Genomic DNA, 22,063 nt, shown 5'->3' with positions numbered 1-22,063 from the left:
GGCACTGAGGCAACAGCTCCAGACGAGAATTCAAAAAGAGAGGACGAAGTTACTCAAATGTCTCCTGCTGGATCAAATCTGTCTACTACTGTCTCATCTACCTCATCATTAGTGTCAGCAACAGAGCGACGACTATCTTCACCACCATCGATTTCAACAGCCCAGACACCAACTGTCACTGGGCTCAAGCATGCGTTCCCAACCGTGATCCGATTCGGTCGACCTGTCAGATTCCAGGAGTATGTGACTCCCTCTGCCGTGGTAACAAGCTCCTCAGAAACTGCAGGTGAAGACCAACAGGCTGTAACTGGTGTCCAGTATCCTTTGTCATTTGGCTCTGTAGTTAAAGAGGAGCCCAGAGAGACCTTAGCATCCACGTCATCTCCTGCTTCATCGCCACTGTCCTTCTCGTCCCCTGCTCCATCCTTGTCTGCCTCAACTTCCTCAAGTCCTGGCTCCACCACCCAGTCCAATATCCAAACACAAATGCCTAATGTTACCTCCACCACCAACATGTCAAGATCCCAAAGGACCGAACTCCGTAACCTCCTGACGAACACCACCTCCACGCCACTTATGCTGTTTCCGAGCGTCAGCCGACGACCCGTGTGCCCATACCCTCCTGTGCCCCCCCACGGGACCTTCTACTTCCGTAATGTAGAGAATCCTGGTCCCGGAGTGTACAGACATTACATACAGTACGCCTGCTATCCCGGATACACACTGGCTCATGGAGATGTGCACAGCTTCTGCCAGGAGGGGGCGACCTGGAGCGGAATCACACCTGTTTGTTTGGGTAGGTAGTGCCACTGCTTCATTACTTATTACTTCCATCAAGGAGATAGTGTTTTCATTGTTTATTTGTTAGCAGGAGTACGAAAAACTACTGAACTGTTTTGTTTGATCTTTGTGGGAAAAATCTGCCTTATTTACGGGACTGATATCAATGCATGTTTGCTTATTTACTGCGGCTTGATTGAACTTGGGACTATTGGGTCTTGGCGGAGGTATACGCTGTATTTAGTACTGTAAACAAACTTTGGGGCTTTTGTTGCCCCTGAACATCTGGGGCACCTGGACAGTTGTTCTTCTATGTTGATAATCCTGCCTTGCCGATTAACCCCTGAACTGATCTGACCCATCCTCACTGTTCTTCTCCAGAGTTGACGCCATGTTCAGTGAACAACGGCGGCTGTTCCCAGCTGTGCTCTCACGCCCATCACCTCAACCAGAGCTCCCACCAGACCCAGCTCAGAGCTCAGTGCCACTGCAGACCTGGATTCACTCTGCTGGATGACGGGCAAACATGTCGGGGTGAGCACATGAATGAGTTAAGCTTTCACTGTGACTCTTAACATTCCTCCTCAATCCTCTGTGGAGCTCCTCCTCCAAACATCACAGCGCGCACTGAGGCGTGTCACAGCACGACAGGGAATCTCCTTCACGTTTTATGTGTTTGAAGTTTCACGGCTCACTGACGAATATAAGTGAGCTGTGAAATTTACGGCAGCAGGATCCCAACTTAGAATTCTGACATTTACCTATTATACTGCCTCCAGTTACACGTGCACCTGCTCACACACAACCCATCATTTGTGAGAGCCATCAGTGGAGATGGAGTGGGTGGTGGTGATATTATTTCTCAACAGTGTTATTATCAGTGTGCACATTGACAGACATCGTCGTCCAGCCATCGTGGTCACACTGATTATAGTTTAGTTTTCAGCCTAAAAATGTCACTGCAGTGAAATAAGGCTCGTGAACATTCCTGTCTGACAGAGAATCCACTTTTATTTTGGTCCTCATGTCTAAAGACGTCTCTCAGGGCCAGACTATGTCCACATTGACTTCTATAGGTAGAGATAGACTGTGTATCAGGGACGGACTGGGAATAAAGAATGTTCCTGGAGTTTCTCACTCAGACCAGCCCCAGCATCACATTTTCCATTTTACTGGGTCAATGCTGGGATGTAGAGATTAACTTTTAACTTCTTTTAAAGCTACTATTAACTTCTAACACAAGCGAAGCGACGGCATCACAATCAAGTTTTGCGTTTGTACGACATGAACATATGTTCGTGTGATAAGAAGTTAATAAAATGACTATTTAGTTTGCCCAATGTCCCATTCACCATCATGGAAAAGGCTGGGTTTATGACTTATACTGCAGCCAGCTTCAAGAGGCGATTGGGGAGCCATCATGTCGTCCTTCTTCTTTAGAGATGGGTAAGTAAATGGGAAATATGTGGAACCATTAATACAGATAAAGCAGGTGCTTGAGGAAGTTGGAGAAGGTCCTTTCTTATTTGGCAGGACCACCCCAGGAAAACAAGGGCAGAGCTGTTTGCTGAATCTACAGGATCTGGTTTCCTGTCTGTGAGGAGCAGGAAGTCAGAAAACATCTGTGTTGTGGTTTTCTCATTACAAACCAAAAACAAGCAAACACACACCAGTGAGGATTCAGGTTGGGGCTCGATCCAGACGGAGATGACTCCTTTCATCTGCTGCTCTTTTCTTTCATCTGCAGCCTCGACTTTGTGCTTTTCTCAAATTGACTGTGTGTAAATGTTTTGTTTGTGTGTGTGTCCATTCTGCCATTCACACCTGTTCAAATTGTTCTTGTTGTGGTGTGTCTGTTCTTTGGGGGTGTGTGTGTCCATGCTGCCGGTCAAACCTTTTCAAACCTAATTGTTCTTGCTGTGTGTGTGTGTCTGTGTGTGTTTGTGTGTGTTTGTGTGTGTGTGTGTGTCTGTAGATTTAGATGAGTGTGCAGACGGGCAGCACCAGTGTCACCAAAGATGCATCAACACATTCGGTTCTTTTAAGTGCGGCTGTGATGACGGCCATGAGCCAGCTCCGGACCAGACCTCCTGCCTAGGTGTGTGTGGCTGGGTGTATTTATATATTTGTGTCTGTTTATGTCATTTACGTCAAAGTGTTTTATTTTTCGACGTCACTCCATCTTTCCAGATGTGGATGAGTGCTTGCTGCCTGCAGCTGTAACAGGCTGTGTGTTTGGTTGTGTTAATACTCCTGGAAACCTCATCAATGTTAGCGGTTGGGACACTGACAAAACTAAAAAGTCAAGATACAGACAGTGTTAATTCCCCCAGTAAGTTTGGGTTTAGTTTAGTTTTTAAATGCTGTAGAAAGCATGGTGTTTCACCCAGTTTTTAGAGCATTAGCCAATTAAAACCAAACTTCATAAAAACCTGAACAGTTGAATAAACATCAGTGTGACACTAACTACCTAAAATTATTTGGTGTGTACTTTGACTTTTTATTCTCGTGCCAGTCATGTGCCATCTGCAGGGTTTATGGCCTATACTGCCGCCAGCCACTAGGGGGCGATACAGTTGATTTGGCTTCAGTTTTGTGGAGCTGTTATGTCTGTGCAGCCACACAGAGCCACTCGCATGATGGTAAACGTTGTTTTATTGGCTCCATGTCACACAAGACTAAATCAAATTCTATATCCCAGTTACTCACCTGTGATATGTGAATAATTATATTCGCAAAAACATGACGTGAATCAAAATTTGAAATGAATCAATAAAAATCCCTTTTTGAAACCAAATTATTAAAATTTACAGAGCCCTTGATACAGTAGTTCTCATATACAACATTTAGGGTTATTTTGACTTGATATTATTTGACTATTTCAAACATTTTTAATTCCTTACTGCGAGCTTTGCCCAAGTGCCTCTTCACTTTCCCCTAAAGTCCATTTCCTCATTCAGATATCGATGAGTGTGCTGTTAATCAGGGGCTCGGGCCTTGTATGCAGCTGTGCCACAACTCACCAGGATCCTACCGATGCTCCTGCACGTATGGACACATCTTATCTGGAGATGGACACAGCTGCGTCCCTGAGTGTCCACCTGGATACAGGAAGCAGCCAACAACACCTGAGAATTCAACTGCACAAGCTCTTAATGAGGGGTGTGTAGGTAAGAAAAACTATCCCATGAATGTGTATCTTTTCAAAGAAATCATCTTTATATTTCTCCAACTTAATTACGACTAATTTCCACAGCTATGGTTGTTTGCCTCCGTCAACCAGTGCAAGTTTCAGTCAATATACTTTTTTTTTCACCGTTTTTGACCTTCAAATTCTAATCAGAACTTAACCTTTGACCACCAAAACCTAAGAATGGGGCGGAGAGACAACCAGAAAACATGCCTCCATGCAGCTAATGGCCAGGGGCATTATGTTTTTGTGTTGCTCTGGCAACATAATGCTGAGGTTCCCGGTTCTGTTCACAGATATAAACGAGTGCCAGGAGCAGAGCTGTGAGTGGCAGTGTGTCAACCTGCCCGGCTCTCACCGCTGCATCTGCCCCAGAGGATACACCCTCCACAGAGATGGGCAACGCTGCCAGGGTCAGTGCACTCATGCACACTCACACACATACTGTATGTAACAGTAGAGTGAATAGTACAAAGTGTTTATCTGTTTGATGGCAGGAAGTCAACAATAACACATGATACTATGAAAAAAGATGATGCAATTACAAGTTGGAGCTCTTATTGCAAATATGTATATTAAATATAATAAAAAAGATAATTGTTAAACTACAATGACTTTTTAAAGATGTTTTTAGCTTAGGCATAATTTGTTCACCTTTTCTAAATGTTATCTATCTTATATTCAGGTTAATCTACAAAAACAACAGTGTTGATTTGCTCAAATGACCTTTATTTACATTTCATCAAAGCATTTAACAGGAGATGGTCGACAGTCATATCAATCAAGTGTCTTGACGGAGCTCAGGGAATTATATTCTTATCTTGGTTTTTATCTTGTTTTAGCAGTTGCTGTCTCCATGGTTACTCTAAGTTAACCGAGTGCATGTGAATGAATAATAGTCAAAATAGTGTTTTATGACAAACATTCATTTATTTTCATCAGTTTCATAGAGATTCATACCACCATCTATAGCAATGAAAATTGAATGTGTGTAGTAAAAAAACTATTTCCTCTTTAAACCTTTAAAAAAAATCTCATCTCCTCCAGACATTAACGAGTGCAGTCGGAGGAATGGCGGTTGTTCCCACCTGTGTCTGAACCAAAGAGGTGGATATAAATGTGCCTGTCCGCCCCCCCATCGCCTGTCCCCTTACAGCTGGAAGAAATGTGTACCAAGGGCCACAGCGACCACTGCAGGCTGAGGTGGAAAACACAAGTGACATGTCATGGCTGCCGGGACACTTCCACTAGTCATTAAAATGTAATTTAAGTGATGCATCGTAAAACACAACTCAAAAAATTATGATTTTCTTATGCTGTGTTTTCTTATATTCCGATATCAATTTGTTTCTGAATATATAATATTTGTTATCCCTCTTATGAATGTATTTTTTTTGACATATTTAAGTATGTGTTAAATAAATAACAAAAATCAAATGGTCCAACCCTTAGAGCAGCATGTGGAGCTCTGATTGGCTAGCTGTTGTACGTTGGCAGGAGTCTCACCAATCAGAGCTCCTAGTACGGCTAATGTCCAAAAGCCAAATACATAAATAAGTTCATGATAGGCTAGAACCGTTATTGCTCATTAACTTTATTACTGTCTGAACATATTTTAAATGACATTATAAAGATACCTTTGGGATGGAGATGAAAGGGAACTGCATTGTAAATAAATGGATCATCTGCATACTGTTTTATAAAAGTTAAATAAATCATAATGACAGAATAATTTTTAAATACCTCTATTTTTCTTTTATTGGTTTTATGTCAATGATATGAGTACGAGTCTGCATTAAAATATATGAACATTTTATTGTTTCCTGCGATTTGGCTCTGAACATCAAAGCACAGAGATAAAAGTTGTTTAATGTTAAAGTGAAGTCACACTTATCTCACACTTACAAGCACCTTATCCAACACATCCTGGACCTCTGTCACTTTACCAACATCTGGCTGCACGGCCACTTCATTCTGTACATATACAGTCAGTGCATTCAGAGAGTATTCAGACCCCTTCAATTCTTTTACATTTCGATATGTTGCAGCCTTACGGTATCTGTCAATATCCCATAATGACAAAGCAAACAGAGAATTTCACAAATTCTTGGCAAATTAAATAAAAAGAAATAACTTAGATAAATACTATTATATTTTCAGACCTTTTGACATGGTACTTAAAAGTCTTTTAGGTACCTCACATTCAAGACGTGTCTTTATAAGGTCTCATAGTTCACAATACAAAGCAGAACTAAAACCAAGCCATGAGGTTGAAGGAGCTGCCTTTGACCCTTTCCATTTTACAATACTAGAGAATTATTCGTGGATCTTGATGAAACAAATCTGTCATGTTTAGGGGGCTGATATTGTACGTTTGTAGTTTGGTGCAGATCCAAATAATTCAAGTTCTTTCTGCGTTACCGCTTGGCTTTTGCTCTGATTTGCATTGTCAGGTGTAAGAGGTGTAAAAGGCAAATCCTGTATTTACCTCATGTGGACTCCAGTCAAAATGTACATACATCTTAAAGATGACCAAGAGAGATGAGAGGCACCTGAGCTAAATAACCGATTGTGTCTAAATACAATATAGATTTATGAGGGAAAAAATATATTTTTATATTGAAGGAGTTTGAAATATTTCACAAATTAACTGTATACGACTCACACACAGAGAAAATACTGTGTATTCTATCAAACACGACCCAAACATACCACAAACAACCTAACTTCACTGTGCACAAATGAATAAAATATGTTGAGTCGCCATATCAGTAGTAAAAACTTGCGGTGACAATCATGCACATCCACAAGGACAAAAACACACTGGCATTCAAAGAGATTCTTGTTCCCATACATGTTAATATTTAGTATCATCAGCACTGACTTATAAAGAACCTGGAAGCTATCAGAGGAAAAGATCTGGGTTCATTTGTATGCATAGATACAGATTTATTAATTATTATATTATTAAATAAACAAAACAGAGGCCAAATTTAAAAGTACAGATTATTGATTTTCTGTGCAGAAATGATAGAAATGTTTCCTCTGATAACCACCGGACATATGACATATTCAACTATCAGACTGTTTATATAATATTCTCACAAACAACACTAAGAACACTGAAATGATATCTTTTCAAATTTCAGTTTAAATAAAACGCATGTTAGTGAGTCCCGTAAAGCATGTTAGCAATAATAAATACGTTCACAGTCTGGACCCTTAAGAAAAAACAAATACATAACTAGTGGTTTGCAATCAGCTGCCTAGGTTAGGATGTTACATTATTGTGTCAAAGCTACTGAGTTTATTGATTATTTATTGAGTAAATACTTACAAGCATCTCACGACTTGTACGAGCTGATAATGAGAAGCTTTGCTGACTTTGTCCAGTTGACACTTTAGTTATAGAAACGTCTCTCCAGGTGTTTATAGGTGTTTGTTCACTGCATCAGGCAGCTGGAACTTGGCAGGAAGTCCTGCACATACGTGATCGATGCCTTGGACAGATACGTCATGGTTCCAAAGCTGCCACTGGGGGCGCTATCGTAGAAAAAGTTGCAGATCCCGGTCGCCGGATCCTTCTCGAGGAAATAATCACTGGCGCTGTGAGATTTCTGGGGATGTAGAAGAAGAAAAGGTCAACAAAAAACATACATTCTTAAGAGGTACATTTTCACAACCTCTGTGCTGCCCTCCAGTGGATGTATTGCCTAACAACATTACGGCAGCATAAACAAGCTTTAAAACTGTATCTGATGCTGGCAGTAGAACCTGGTCGTTGAGGAAGAGGTCATTGGCCAAATGCAGGATGCGGTCCACATAGATGATGCCACCGATGCTGTCAACATCCACGTCAGCGACCAAACCGAGAACCATCAAGGTCTCCACCAGCAGCTGCCGGTACTCTGGCTGAGGGACATGGTTCAGGACAGACTCCACCTGCACCGCAAACTTGATCTCTCCTGCTGTCATCTACACAGAAAACAGAATTAAACACACACACCTAGAAGATAGTAAATCCATCTATAGCTGCATGTCTGCGAGATGCTACCTCTCTTGTGGTAGAAGACGGCAGCACATATCCATCAATGGACAGGCCGTGGCACTTCTGCAGGATCGTCCAGACCTTCTGGTAGAAACCCACTGGTACTCTGTTGATAGCTCCGTCCAGCCTGCGTCTCCTCAGCCACTGGCCTTGCCTCTCCTCCCAGTGTAGCTGTCCGTCAGCCGGACCGGGACCCACAGGGGACAGGATTCCACTGGGGGTGGACGGGCTGCTGCAACGCTGTGGAGCAGAAAAGATGCTGTTACAACATGTTTAATGGACCACAATCAGCACAGTGTACCGACCTTATTTCCATGTATTTTAAATGTGTTCTTCACATCCACATCCATTGCCCTTGACAGTAGTGTTTGCACCACGCAGGAAAATGTTCACTCTTCAAACCAAAGCAAATTTGACTCGAGTGACATCATTTGAGGGAATTTACCAAAAAATGTTTTTAACATGTGGAGTCATACTCCCCAGGAGCTATGAATAGACAATGATGTGTAAAATCAAAGCCGTTAAACTAAATTCAATAAGTTTTCCTACAACTCAGCCACTGATGCATAAACAGACGTTTTTACAAGATACAATGACTGTTTACATGGAGATCAATATTCCAACTGCTGACCTTATTCTGAATAAGACATTATCTTGATTATAATGTTTACATGAGCTAAAATAATATTCAATTTATATTCCCATTTACATTTTACAGAGCAAATGCTGATTATAACTCACGTTAAAATTATGTGCTACTACTTGTTTACATTAAAACCCAGTGCATGTTTTGTCAAGCAGTTGGTAGTAAAGTTATAATCATAGGTTATAATGCGATTAAGACGTATAGATGTCTACATAATGCAATGAAGGTCAGAATACTCCACTTGTCTTCATTTGATTATTGCTTATTCCGTGTATGACTGGGTTATGATCATCAGAAAATGCTGTTTACATGTCGGTGACTTATTCAGACTATTGTCTGTATTGGGTTAATATCAGAGTATTGGTGTCTATTGTACTGACAAGAGTAACAGCTTAGAAAGGTTTGTCTTACGGCAACAAAATACATGTAAATAAGTTGTCAGTCATCTCTCTCTCACACACACACACACACACACACACACACTCACACACACATGTACATAAAATAAATTGGTTATCACTTTTTCTATCATCAAGCTGTTCATGCAGTCAGGCATGCTTGACATTACAAAGTGCAGCAGACACATTAGAGGACAAGGCTGGTGTTATTCTGTGTGTGTGTTTTTTAAAAAGACTAAGGTGGTGAATTTAGCTTCAGGGCCAAGTGCTATCTGTGTAGCCACAGCTTGATATAATAATACATTTTTATTAATACATGACTTTTCAAAACAAAGTGCTTGACATTGTTTTCAACAGTTACTACATCAAGATCAATAACTGTTTCCTACACTGAAAACGCAATTGTTAACTTTGATTTTTTTCAAATTAAAGTTAACAATTGCGTTACTATAGCTTGTTAACTTGAACAAACTTAATTTATGTGTGTGTTACCGATTAAAAATAATTTTTAAGTTGGTAAACACCATTTTTTCTGTGTGTGCGTGTGTGTGTGTGTGTGTGTGTGTGTGTGTGTGTGTGTGTGTGTGTGTGTGTGTGTGTGTGTGTGTGTGAGTGTGTGTTTATAAATAGTGATGGAGTTTTGTGCCACTGACTCAAGCTACATCACTACTTTGACGACATGGATAATAAAAACTGGTAATAATAAAAAAATTAACTACCACCAATGTTGTCCTCACATGCAGATATGTACATAAATGTTTAAGTGACTAAAAAAAACATAAATACATTCTAACTACAACGGCCCAGTGCAGAACAAAGCGAGATCATTTGAAGCAGATGAGGTGGAATGGTTTACCGTGGAGCGAGGAGAGGTGACATTGCTACTTAAGGAAAGACCCCCGCTGATGATCTACACATGGATGACAGATGACAGAGAGCAGTTTGAGATGGGACACATGGTTCTCATACTACAGTCATGATGACGCTGCAGCCGCACAGCCGCATAATGTTTCCATCTGTGAAGTGAAAATAACTTTACAAGATATTAATAAAATAATGAGACAAACAAATGACAAATCTATGGTGAAATACTTTCACAAAAGAGAGATGAGGCTGCGCTGATTCCAGCTCTGGATTGTTCACAAGCTCATGAAATTGAAAAAACATTAGTTTAACACTCTTCTACAAAAATACAAATCAGAGAAGCGAAGCATGTTTTCCTACTGAAGTGGAAGACGTTCCAGCAATGAGGGCGCTGTGGCTCACAAAATGTTACGACAGCTTTATAAGCAGGATTTAGGCGGAAGGCAGTCGTCGAGGAAGACGTTAGAAACAGTTGCATGCTAGAAACTATTATCAAATTCAACCCACACTGAGCGGCCGAGAGTCATCCAGCTGTAACCAAAAACAGAAGACTGTTATAGATAGATAGATGGATAGATAGACAGACAGACAGACAGATAGATAGACAGACAGACAGACAGACAGACAGACAGAAGGATAGATAGATAGACAGATAGACGAACAGACAGATAGATAGACAGACGGACAGACGGACAGACAGAAGGATAGATAGATAGATAGATAGACTTGTGCCTCCCACCTGTTTTATGTCACTCTTCAGTTTGTGTATCCCTGTGCGTTCTGTCTTGGTGGCACCAGTGTGGCCGAGTTCGTGGATTGAGATGGCCGGACTCGTGGCTGTAGACTGGATTGGGCGCACTGATGAACAGAGACAAAAACCAAAGAGAAAAAACACCATCAACTTGTATAGATAATTTGCTGACATAGGAATTACTGCTATTTCTAATTATAGTTTTGGGGGTGGAATCTGGCGTTGTGCCCAGTGACGGCACTTTCCAGAGTTGGAGAAAACAACCAGATCAAATAGACCAGTATCACAGATTAAAAGTTTGGACTATCGACTCTGGTGGGACTCGAACCCACAACCTTTGAATGCCTTCGGTCAACCTAGAAGTCCAACGCGCTATCCATTGCGCCACAGAGCCTCACACACACACCCCCAGCCCCCAACATTCCCAAATGCTTCAAAATGGCATACCACAGCTCCTTCACATGTATATATATGGGAAGAGAATGGTGAGGGTGAGGTGACGGCAGTATCAGTCTGTCCAGTGCACTGGTGCAGACTGAAATATGTCTTTGTGGCTCATTAACCCTTTTTCATGGTCTATTTTCTTCTCTTAAACTTCTCACTTAAATCTCAATGCCCACTAATGCAAACTGACCCAAGGAGAGACAGAGAAAAAGGTGAGACTCACCGCTCCTCTCCACCCCGAACTCTTTGCCACTGAGGATGTGATGCAGGAGGTTCTTCATGCCGAACGGACTCAGGCTCATCAGACTCTCAGATGCCTCCTCCCCTAGAAACAAGTCGCACAGTTTTTCATTTTTACTCTTTGTGTATGTTCAGGGTTGTGTGTAGTAATAATAATAAACTTCCTTTATATCGCACTTTTCTAGTCTAAGTTGCATAATGTGTGAGCTCTATTAGGAAAAGTTCGACCTGTGGTGCGTAAACATGCTTGGTTCTCCTACCAGAACAGTGCAGGCTGCGGGCCAGCTCAGTGGCCATCACTTGCATGATGAGTCCAATCCTGAGCCGAAGCATGTCCCCGAACAGAGCAGGCTGGGTGCGCACGTACATGGCGAGATAAACCATGATTTCCTGTATGACAAACACGTCACGTCAGATAAAAGTCACATGTCAGGTCCACAAGGTTATAGACGTACTTCTTTATATACAGTGTATGGACGTACCTGAGTGAGTACAGCTACACTGATGTCCTGACCACTGGCCTCATAGATGAGTGTGTTCAACTCCTCGGGAGGAAGTGGCCTGAGAGGAAACACCGAGGAGGAAGAGTTTAGTTATTGTGTGTTAATTAATTCAACAAAGCCTTAACGTGAGCACTCAATAACTCCAGCTACCTGTTACCAGGACTTACACTGTGATGACTCTTTCTCTGGGTTCAGGAGGTAGACCCACAGTCAGCTGCTTGTGATGGGAGATCAGATCCGTGCAGGCCTGAGGAACAGACAGACATATAAAGGGGGAGTGAGATTAGTAACAGACAGCTCACGTTTGCAGTGCTTATCACAGCAGCAGAACATATAGTTTGGAATTCAGGCTCCAACTTCATCTCTCCCTCAGGTAGTATTGCATAGATGCAATAAGGAGTTATGAGCAATTATCTTTAACCTCCTTTAAAATATCTTTATCCCTTAACCTGGAAGCTAGGATGGTGGAGGTGCTGACTCCACAGGCAGTGATACTGATGCAGGGCAGCAGAGGCAGAGAGAGAGACAGTAAATCTTTGAGTCCAAATGAGAACAGGTCAAAAATTTAAGGAACTTCTTGAGATATCATGCTTCCCCTTTGACCTTTGACCACTCAAATCTAATCAGTTTATCCATTAGTCCAAATTTTTGCAACATTTTTTGCAGGTGTTTTTCAAAAAATGCGTACACAAGGCAAAAAACAGTTGTGCAAGGTTGCCCTCTTTGAGTCCAAGTGAATTAAGAAAAGAAATTCCCTCAAGGTGAGCTTGACGTTTTGTGTTCACAACAACGGGACGGATGGATGACCTGAAAACACGATGCCTCCGGCCACTATGACTCGTCACTGACCTCTGCGAGGACCTCCACTCTCTTGCGTAGTATTCCAGAGATGTATCTGATGAGACCCCACTCTTTAGAGGCTCCAGCCTGAACATAGAGCTCCTCCAACAGAGAACGCACGCTCAGCCCACCCTGCCCAGGACCTGACAGCTCCACCAGCCAATCAGCTCCTCTGGTCATGAGAAGAAAACCACATTGTTCAGGTGTGACATAAGCTTCCATTAATCAGTGTGTGTACACTTCTCTCCGTGTCCGTACTTCATGACGTAGAGAATGTAGAGGATGTCCGCCTGGTCCTGCAGAGTGGGACACTCTTTCAGCTGCCTCGCCAACGACGCAAAGTCTGTGTTGCCCTGAGAGTCTCGAGGCAGGTGCAGATCAGCGACGCTGTGGGGCTTGTGAGGGATGAGAGTGTGACACCTCAGATCAACGGTGAAGTCACGACAGAGACGTGTTTGCTCGATGAAGGATCTGCTGCACTCACCTTGTGCTGCTTTGCATGTGAGCCGTGCTGAGAATGAGGAACCACGAGAAGGTTGAGAGATCTGCGGTGTTTGCTCTTGAATGGAGCCACAGGCAGGTACATTGTAGACTCTGAAAATCACACACACCAAAAATCATTTAATTCTGTTGTACTAACATTGTGTGAGTTGGTATTATATCTATCTAAATAGAGCTTTTGAGACTTTGTGTTTGGATTTTGTTTTGTACACATGGATTTATGGCTTCTAGGTGGTACGGTGGAGTAGTGATTAGTATTGGCATCTGAACTAGAAGGTTACCGGTTCAAATCCCACATGCTCTGTTGTCCTTCCACCCCTGATCACAAGAAGGGCACTGGGATCAAACTGCCAACCTTCTGGTTGGAGGACGATCCAGGTATGTAGCTCCTGGTATGTATGTTCACATATTTATCTAATAAGTCTTTGGCCATGAAATCTGTGTGCAACCAGCTACTAAAGAAAATAATAATAATGCAAACAAACTTGTGTTTTGTGAACTTTTGTCACTTTTTAAAAAGGAAAATGTGTTTGTATCCCTTAATGTATTAAAATACAGTGGCTTTGATATCAGAACCTCATCCCAGGTATGTGCACTAGCATCCAAGTTTTTAAAGGATGACTCACTGGGTAAGTTCAGGCCCTGGACCTGGGCCATAAGAGACAGGATGTCTCTTGTTGTGTGTTCTGCACTGAAGACATGGTGCTGGCCCCTCTGGATGGGAGGGAGATGGCTCTTGGTGTTGGTGCTGTGGAGGAGCTGCGTGAGGTACTGCTCAAACATGTCGTCTGAGCCCTCTGGAGTTAAATACAAACACACCACAATTATACACAGTTCAACTTCAACTAATCTAATACGACTGAAAGAAACACACTTTCTTTAACACTACCTGAGGGCCCACATTTGTAATATTCTTCATATTCGTCTCCATACTCGTCCTTGTCTTCATCTTCGAGTAAGCTGTCATCGTTCTCTTCATCCAGGAAGCTGAGGCGAGTGTGGAAGGAAGTTGTCTGGAAACTGGAGAGGTCGGACATCTGCACCCTGTTGTAACATCCACACAAAAATTACCACAACACACATGTAAAAGCATATAATTGTGTGATGTTCTGTGTTACAGATGGAGACAGACCTCGCTCCGGCAAAATAGCCATCCTGTAGTTTCCTGAGGGTTGCTAGGATACACGGATCAATCGCATCCCCATCTTCAACTGGACATAAACAGTAAAGAAGTTGTCAGTGTACAAAGATCAATTGACAAACATGGGATTATACAGTATGTATCTTCATGATCACAGCTTCATACCCAGATACCGCACACTGCCATTTAAAGTTAAATGCCAGAAGGTTTCACACATCAGCAATTCCATTAAAACAAAATCTAAGTTCCAAATCTGTACAACAAAATCTGGAGTCTACGACTATTTTTAGAAACTGTCTATGGGTGGATACAAAACTGCTACTCAACCTGGCTGCCAACTTGTCCCAGTGGTCATTCAAAGTATTGCAACAAAAAATCCCCTGTGACCCATTAAGCATTTTGGTTGATATTCTCTTTACCCAGCATAGTGCGGGTGATGGGGAAAGTGAGCGTGGGTCGTCCTGTCATCCTCCAGCAAGAGGAGAGATAGGCCAGCTCTGTTCGTAACATCTCCACAATCATCTGGTTGTCCAGTGCCAGGTAGAAATGATGCTGATCCAGAAACTGGACGGTGAGAACAACAAGGAAGAACAGAACAGGCAGAGAGAGAGAAACCAAAAAGTATTAAAGGTTAGAATTCATCACTGCCTCCTTCTTAATAGCTTTGTTGATTTGATTTTGAGCATATTATGCTAGTTTTACCTGGGGGGTGAATATATAGAAGCAATTTCGGATCTCGTAGAATTTGGATGTTCCCAGAACGCCGATGTGTCTGTAGGGCCTCCCACCCAAATCCAGTTTCTTGCAGTTTCCTGTGATAACGACACATGATGTCACTACGGACACAAACATATAGACTAAGGAAAAGAGCGCTTTGTGCTTATTTACCCAGTTTGACATAGACATGGCTCAGGATGCGAGCAGGCATGACCCTGATGGGCAGAACCTCTGACATCGTCTGGACCGTTATCCCGTGATCACTTAACAGCTCCTGGATCTCGTCCGACTCGGCCAGAACACAAACTGAGAGAAAGACAGACAAGAAAAGACCTTGAGGGAATTTCTTCCAATTTGGCACAAACGTTTAGATGTTTTGGGCCATAATTTACAAGCTAAATATGACCACATTTCACACAAATCTCTAATAGGATAAAAAAACTTGAGTGGTAAGTAGAAACTAAATCTGATTTTAATCCAACTTCTGACACAACTATGCATCGATCACTAACCTTGCACGACAACATCTGGCTTGAAGTTTGTGGAGAATCTCCTGTTGAGGGGGTCTATCTCTCCTGGTGCTAAAAAACCCTTGTTGTAGAAACAGACAGAGAGACGGTGAATTATGACGGGGAACACGATGGCAGTGGTTTTGCGGTAAGAGTTGCGGTGTGTAGGGCTTCATTGTTTACTGAGAACATCGTATATTAACGCCCTTTTTCCTCATTGACAATATAAAATCCACATTATCCTGATTTGTGAGTCACAGTTAAAACAGGTGCTTGTGCAGATTTGAAGTGGTGCACTAAGAGTACCGTGTGAATACCTCAGCCAGAAGAGAACTCAAGATGTAGAGGGACTGTCCCCACATGTGCGGCAGCTGCCCCATGGCCACTCTGTCCACCGAGTGAGGATTGCTGCACTCCTCCTCCACCTGTCAGAGGGACAATGTTCTCATTCTTCTTTGAATGCTTGATTATACAGCTACAGTGGTTCAGTTGTGACAAAGACTTTTTTATCTGACGTTCACTTCGGATGAGGAATACACCTGCATTGTGTGTGTGAACCGTCCACTGAATATGGAACTTTACTGCTTTGAGATACAATAAGTTGGAGTTTGCTGTCTGCTGTTGTGTGAAATTATATAAAACTGTTGTAAAATGTTGTTGGCCATTTAATTATGGTGTAAACTGACTTCCAGCATCTCTGAGGAACACACAACTAAATCAAACACAGTATATCTTAGAGCTACTTCATTTTTATGGTGCTGCACTGAGGAAATGTGATACCTTGTCGCTTGGTACAGAATAAAGTTCAGGCACAAGTTTGATGCCGTTCTTCCCTCTGATCAGAATGCCCTCCAGGGCCTCCCGGTACTCCTGAACCTGTGAAAAGTACAAGTCAAGTCAAGTAAGTTGTCTGCATACTTGTGTGCACACAGTAGAAACATTATGTGGACGGTTGCACTTGATTTTATCACCTGCACTTGGTCTCCGGTAAAAATTCCGTCCAGGATGAGGTACGTCCAGAAAACAGGCCATTCACATTCGATGTTCTCAAACAGTTTGAGCTCGGCAGGATCGTAGTGCAGCCGAGTGGGATCCTAGTGACACAACAGCACGGGACTTAAACCTTCCAGCTCAAATTAAACTCCACACAGTTCACTTACAAACACCTTGTGTATCACATCCACTGAAAACATCCTCACTCATTAGATACTTTAAGTGTGGAGCGTTTATAGCATATAGTCAGAATATCTCACCTCTTTAGGACAACGGTATCCATCCCTGATGAAGCGGCAGCAGCCAAACCGACCCTGACAATGATACCAAAGAACGCACGATTTATGACTGATATGTACTGTACGCAGTAGGTGATTTGTTAATTTTTAAATATGAAAATTGCCTACTGACTGTACATACAAGGAACTTTATATGGTAAAATGCTGAGTTGTGTACTGTTACTATGGTCGTCCACCACCAATTATTTGATTCTCCATCTGAGACTGTACCTGCAGTTTGCTTATGATTTCTGACTTGGTGATGGCCACCAGGTCAGCGTCCTCCACGGCAAAAGCCGGGTAGGAGATGACCGACAGAAGACCAGCGTCGATCTCCTTGGAAGTGGAAGCTCTTGGCAGCATGGAGCAGAGGATGGACTGAGGGAAATCACACCGACAAGCTGAGCAGAATAAAAAGGAGATGAGCAGTCGAGGATATTGAGAAGGCTTGAGGGAAATTCAGAGGTACCTGACAACGTTCCACTTCATCCGGCAAAACATGGATGACTGACTTCGGTCCTCCGTGAGCGCCGAAGAGATCCAGCTCGTCTATGGCTTCCAGAGCAGCCTGCAACACCCCCATCCCCAACCCCAGGCAGCAATAGACATTTTACACAGCACTTTTCTTAAATGTACTGTGAATAATGAACGCTGACAATAACAAATGGACTCTGCTGTACCTTAGCCATTCCTACGGAGCTGCCATTGAGCTCGGGAATGCCCTGATTGGTCTTGTCACCTCGCTCCCACATCCCATAATCCTGCATGAGGAAGAAATTACTTAATTTCTTAGCATATTCTCCAGTCGTTGAACTCTGTAGCTCTGAGCGTCACATTTAAAAGAGTACTCCATTCGTTTAGCATTGCACTACATTCACTGTCAGATACATGATGGAGAGTTTATATAAATCGATGCAGCATGTACCACAGAACCATGGCACCTATATTACCCACAATTCAACTGAGATTTGGTTGCGTGATGTTTCACTCTGATCATTTTCTCATCCACAAACTCTTGTTCTCTCGCAAACCCTTCCCCAAACCTAAATCTTACTCACCGCCACTTTGTAGGCAGCTTCTATGTAGAAGACCAAGTTTTGGATGAAGGCCACCTCATCCAGGTTAGAGATGATACGAAGACCTGCACAATAACGACACACACTCAGCAGCCAACTCATGTTCAGTGCCGCTTGCATAATAAATGTATGTTTTGGATATTCAGATTGTCCCTCTTGAGAGCCTGTAGCGTAGCCAGAAAGGAATCTATACCAACTTTATACCAAAGGATCTACAAAAATAATTTACTCTAAGAAGACAAACACAGAGAAAGGGCACCGCTCTGCATCACTGCTGTACCTGACGCTGTCATCTGAGCCAGCATCAGCAGGTAAATGGAGGTGGCATCCACCTGCAGATGCCCCCACTGGTCATCCCCCACCACTGTGGCACAGGTGGGCGTGTCGTATTTGGCGTGCAAGCAGTCGTTTGTGCTCTGGGTGTGTTTGAACTTCTCCACCTTGGCCACCTGAAAGCAAATGAACGTATGAATGCAAATACCAACAGAGAACTCAGTGGTGTTAAATTTCCACTAAACATATATAAATATCCCAGCAGCAGACAGTGAAGCCTCTTTCCTAGTTTACAAACATATCGATAATCATTAGTTTATTTTTCTGATCAACAACATAGTTTGACCTGCCTGTGCAGATAGTAACTGACTGTGTCCAGACACCAGGTTGAGCTGTCCACATGAATCACACTTGTTTAAATACCAAAATGCCCCAGATAACAAGCTTTGGTTTCTCAGAACATGAACACTGGCTGAGTGGATTTCCTGCCACCAGGTGACGTTACTGTGAGCAAACACAAATGAATGTGCGGCGCTGACGTACCTGTCTCATCATGCACTGTAGCAGCCCCTGCATCAGTTTCACCACACTCTGCAAAGCAACAACATCTCATCAGTGAACAGCTAAACAAACTAAACATCCCAATTATCCAAACTGTTTCCCATGTTTAGTCCAGTAGATGTTACTCTGTGATTCAGTGAGGAGACAATCACGTCTGTCTGCATTTATTTCACACTTTCCTTATCTTTCAGATTTCATGTATGATCACTGTGGTTTGATTGTTGTAATATCACATGCCATTGTGTGTAAACTTAGTAAAACTTCAGTATTATTAGTTACTGTCTTTCAGTGGCATTATAACCTTGATGAAATAATAATATTAAAATATGTTATGGTAATAAATACTTCTGTTTTGTATTATTAAACCAAACTGAGTCAAATAAAAACTGCAATTCATCATTTGTATTACTAAGTAGACACAACAAGTATTAAATTAATAGATTTCCTATTAATGAGTAAATCTATCAAATCTCTCCGTCACAAACACACCTGCTCCAGTTCGTAGGCTTTGGCCTTGTCTTCATCGCGGTCTGCATTCTTGCGGTAGGCCATGCCCAGCCCCCACACGGCCAGGACACTGTACACGTTGTCCCTCACCCAGGCGTCCTTCTTCTGGGTACTGGCGGGCAGAAGACCTGTCACTGGGTTCTGAAACACAAGCACGCACATGCACGCTTAATTTACAGCAAGGACAGGGCGAGCAACTGTCTTTCTACTGATCAGCTTCTGAAATTCAGATCAGAGAAGGTCTGACAATAAATGAAAATGTTCCTGGAGGTGTTTGCCTCTCTGGTGGGTTCTCCTAACCACCTGAATACACTCCACAGGGTTTAAAAAACACTCGTGGAAAACTACTTTACAGCTACTGCTCATCATTTTTAACAGATATATAATTTTGTCCATAAAACCATCATCACAAAAATTTCAAAATGCTAATTCAAGACTTCCCACAGCCCAAACTGTCCACCTACAGTTCTGCATACAGATGCTTTCTAAGAAAAGCTGGCCCTGTTTCCTATCAGCCGTGGAAGCTGTGGGTCACAGTGCTGTTGACACTGATAAAGCTGCATAGTTCTCCGGTCCTCAGTCTATTCCAGGGGCTGAACTTTGGACACGCCTTGTTTATTTCTATGCAGCTCAGTCTGGTTGAATCTGAACCTGAACTTATAGAGACCACAAAACATCAGGAAAAGATGGAGGATCACAAATATATGAAAAGCAGTGGTGGAAAGAAAGTATTCTGAACTGAAGGTCAAGTACTTGTACTTTAACTTGCATATCAGACAGACTGAGCGTTACATAGTTGTAACTCAGTTACATTATGTACTTTATTCTGAAATGAATGTGCTTTGCTAAGTGTTGCTTTCACTTTTGGAACGTCAGTGTACTTTGAAGCAAATCCATAAATCTTATGCTATTAAGATTTCCAAGTCAGGACGTGTACTCAGTGATATTTGTACTCTGGTAGCAGGTTAAACCTTATGAGAGGCCAAGGGGAAGTAATTATTTCCATGCAGTTTCATTATTTCCACAAAGAGACTGAAAACAAACAGAACACTGAAGCTGAAATAAGTAATTGATTAATTTGATGCAGTCGCCACAACATCTGACTTGTGGACATTTGCTAGTTTCCAAGAATTTTATTATAGAATCTCAACATCTGTGGATATTTAACTGCTGACTGGACAACAATCTGTTCAGGAAATAATGACAGCAATGATGATGATGTTCTAAAAATTAAAAAAACTAAACAATCTTTTGATTTGTAATGACGATAATTGTTCGGAGAAGTCAATCAAATAATCAAATGATGTGGAGCGAAATAACATGGTTCTGGTTGGTGGCAGCATTTGTGTGTTTGTGTGTTGACATTTGAGGGTTAAGACTTTGTTTTAAGGTAAGAATTAGGTTTAGGTTAGGGTAGGGCATTTAGTTTGGATGGTAAAGATTAGGGTGAGGGGCTATAGGGAATGTATTGTGTCAATGAGTGTCCTTACTAAGATAGATAGAAGTACAAACGTGTGTGTGCGTGTGCGTGCGTGTGTGTGTGTGTGTGTGTGTGTGTGTGTGTGTGTGTGTGTGTGTGTGTGTGTGTGTGTTTGACTGGACCACACTCACCTGGTGGCACAGGATGGTTTCCTGCAACAGCCTGGCATAACCATCCAGCCTCACTCCTGAGTTACTGCGGCTCCTCATGCTCGCCTATCACTGCAAACACACGCACACGCACACGCACACACACACCGGTGAGCACGTCTCTACACTCCACTACACTCGTGTCTACGTGGTAACACACTCCGTGACCCACCGTGCAGTGACCGTAGCTCCCGGTGCTGCAGCGCGGATCTGACCGGACTCCTCCGCCGCTCTGCAGGGGCTGAGCTCTGCTAACGCCTGCTAGCCGAGTAGCATCCAGCTGTTTGTGACATAAGCTCGCACAAGCACACACACATGAACACACAGAGATGTTTCCGGTCACAGTGTTCGATTCCTGGAGAGGACAGCACGTGACGTTTCACAGTAACAGACCGTCTGTGTTAAACTGTTCATCCATACTGAAAAAAACAATACACTTTGTTCCTGTTGTTTGATTTGGTGACGACAGGGGGCGCTAAATGACATCTACATTTCACCTTTAGGGGTTTTAAACTGTGGTCATAGATGTTCAATGCACATGTATTAGTATTATTATATAAAAATACTATTAATGGATAGGAAGTAAAAGACAAGGGGGAAAAGAGCAGCTGAGTGAAGACAGTGTCTATATAACTGAGCAATATATATTTCTGTCTGTGCAATTCAATGGCTTATGTGCAATCATTTTCACTGTATATATTCTCATACTGTATATATTCTCTTTAACTGTATATATTAGTTATATTCCATTTATATTTGTATGTTTTTCATATTCCCTTGTATTTATATGTATTGCAGGTTTGTTATTACGTTACTGTCCTCTCTGCTGCTGTAACACGGCAAACCCCCCCATTGTGGGACGAATGAAGGATTATCTTTTCTTGTTTTATCTAATCCTATGTTATGTTATGTTATGTTATCTTATATCTTATATTATAACAACACTTCACTTCTCTTGTATTAGCAGTAAATATATAGCATAATAATATAGTAATATAAGTAAGAAAAATAAATAAATTCAGTTTGTGATGAAAATGCAATTTTCTTTATTTCTACATGTATTTATTAAGTAGTTATTACATTTATTGATTTCTACATGTATTGCAATATTTATTTCTGTATTTTTCTGTATTTTCTTATTTCGGTATTTCTACAGTTCTACATTCATTTATGT

At 42.1% G+C, this 22,063-nt stretch overlaps 1 protein-coding gene and 1 non-coding gene across 4 annotated transcripts; both read right to left on the bottom strand.

Moving 5' to 3' along the window:
* Window positions 1-7,257: 7,257 nt before the first annotated feature.
* On the bottom strand, window positions 7,258-21,108 carry phka2 (phosphorylase kinase, alpha 2 (liver)). 3 transcript variants are annotated; one of them, XM_034581223.1, is made up of 32 exons: window positions 21,062-21,108; window positions 20,872-20,961; window positions 19,243-19,401; window positions 18,736-18,783; window positions 18,200-18,368; window positions 17,902-17,984; window positions 17,524-17,604; window positions 17,313-17,411; window positions 17,075-17,221; window positions 16,826-16,879; window positions 16,544-16,666; window positions 16,353-16,448; window positions 15,890-15,997; window positions 15,576-15,654; window positions 15,235-15,369; window positions 15,049-15,158; window positions 14,766-14,910; window positions 14,338-14,416; window positions 14,095-14,249; window positions 13,832-14,002; window positions 13,189-13,298; window positions 12,963-13,099; window positions 12,714-12,876; window positions 12,032-12,111; window positions 11,844-11,922; window positions 11,622-11,751; window positions 11,345-11,446; window positions 10,666-10,784; window positions 9,919-9,972; window positions 8,025-8,258; window positions 7,745-7,945; window positions 7,258-7,587 (listed from the first exon to the last, which is right to left on the bottom strand). In XM_034581223.1, exons 2-32 carry the CDS (start codon window positions 20,947-20,949, stop codon window positions 7,414-7,416), a joined length of 3,702 nt encoding a protein of 1,233 aa, XP_034437114.1. In that variant the 5' UTR covers window positions 20,950-20,961; window positions 21,062-21,108; the 3' UTR covers window positions 7,258-7,413. The 3 variants fall into 3 exon arrangements, with proteins under 3 accessions (XP_034437114.1, XP_034437115.1, XP_034437116.1); XM_034581224.1 differs by lacking the exons at window positions 9,919-9,972; window positions 21,062-21,108 and adding an exon at window positions 10,434-10,457 and having other exon boundaries at window positions 20,872-20,949; XM_034581225.1 differs by lacking the exons at window positions 9,919-9,972; window positions 21,062-21,108 and having other exon boundaries at window positions 7,414-7,587; window positions 20,872-20,949.
* trnar-ucu lies at window positions 10,985-11,071 on the bottom strand. The gene is given in 2 exon segments: window positions 10,985-11,020; window positions 11,035-11,071. It is a non-coding gene; the product is annotated as a tRNA-Arg (tRNA).
* Window positions 21,109-22,063: the final 955 nt, after the last annotated feature.

Source organism: Hippoglossus hippoglossus, chromosome 3 (genome assembly GCF_009819705.1).
Source record: "Hippoglossus hippoglossus isolate fHipHip1 chromosome 3, fHipHip1.pri, whole genome shotgun sequence".
Lineage (NCBI taxonomy): Eukaryota > Metazoa > Chordata > Actinopteri > Pleuronectiformes > Pleuronectidae > Hippoglossus > Hippoglossus hippoglossus.
This window is presented reverse-complemented; position numbering and strand designations above follow the sequence as displayed.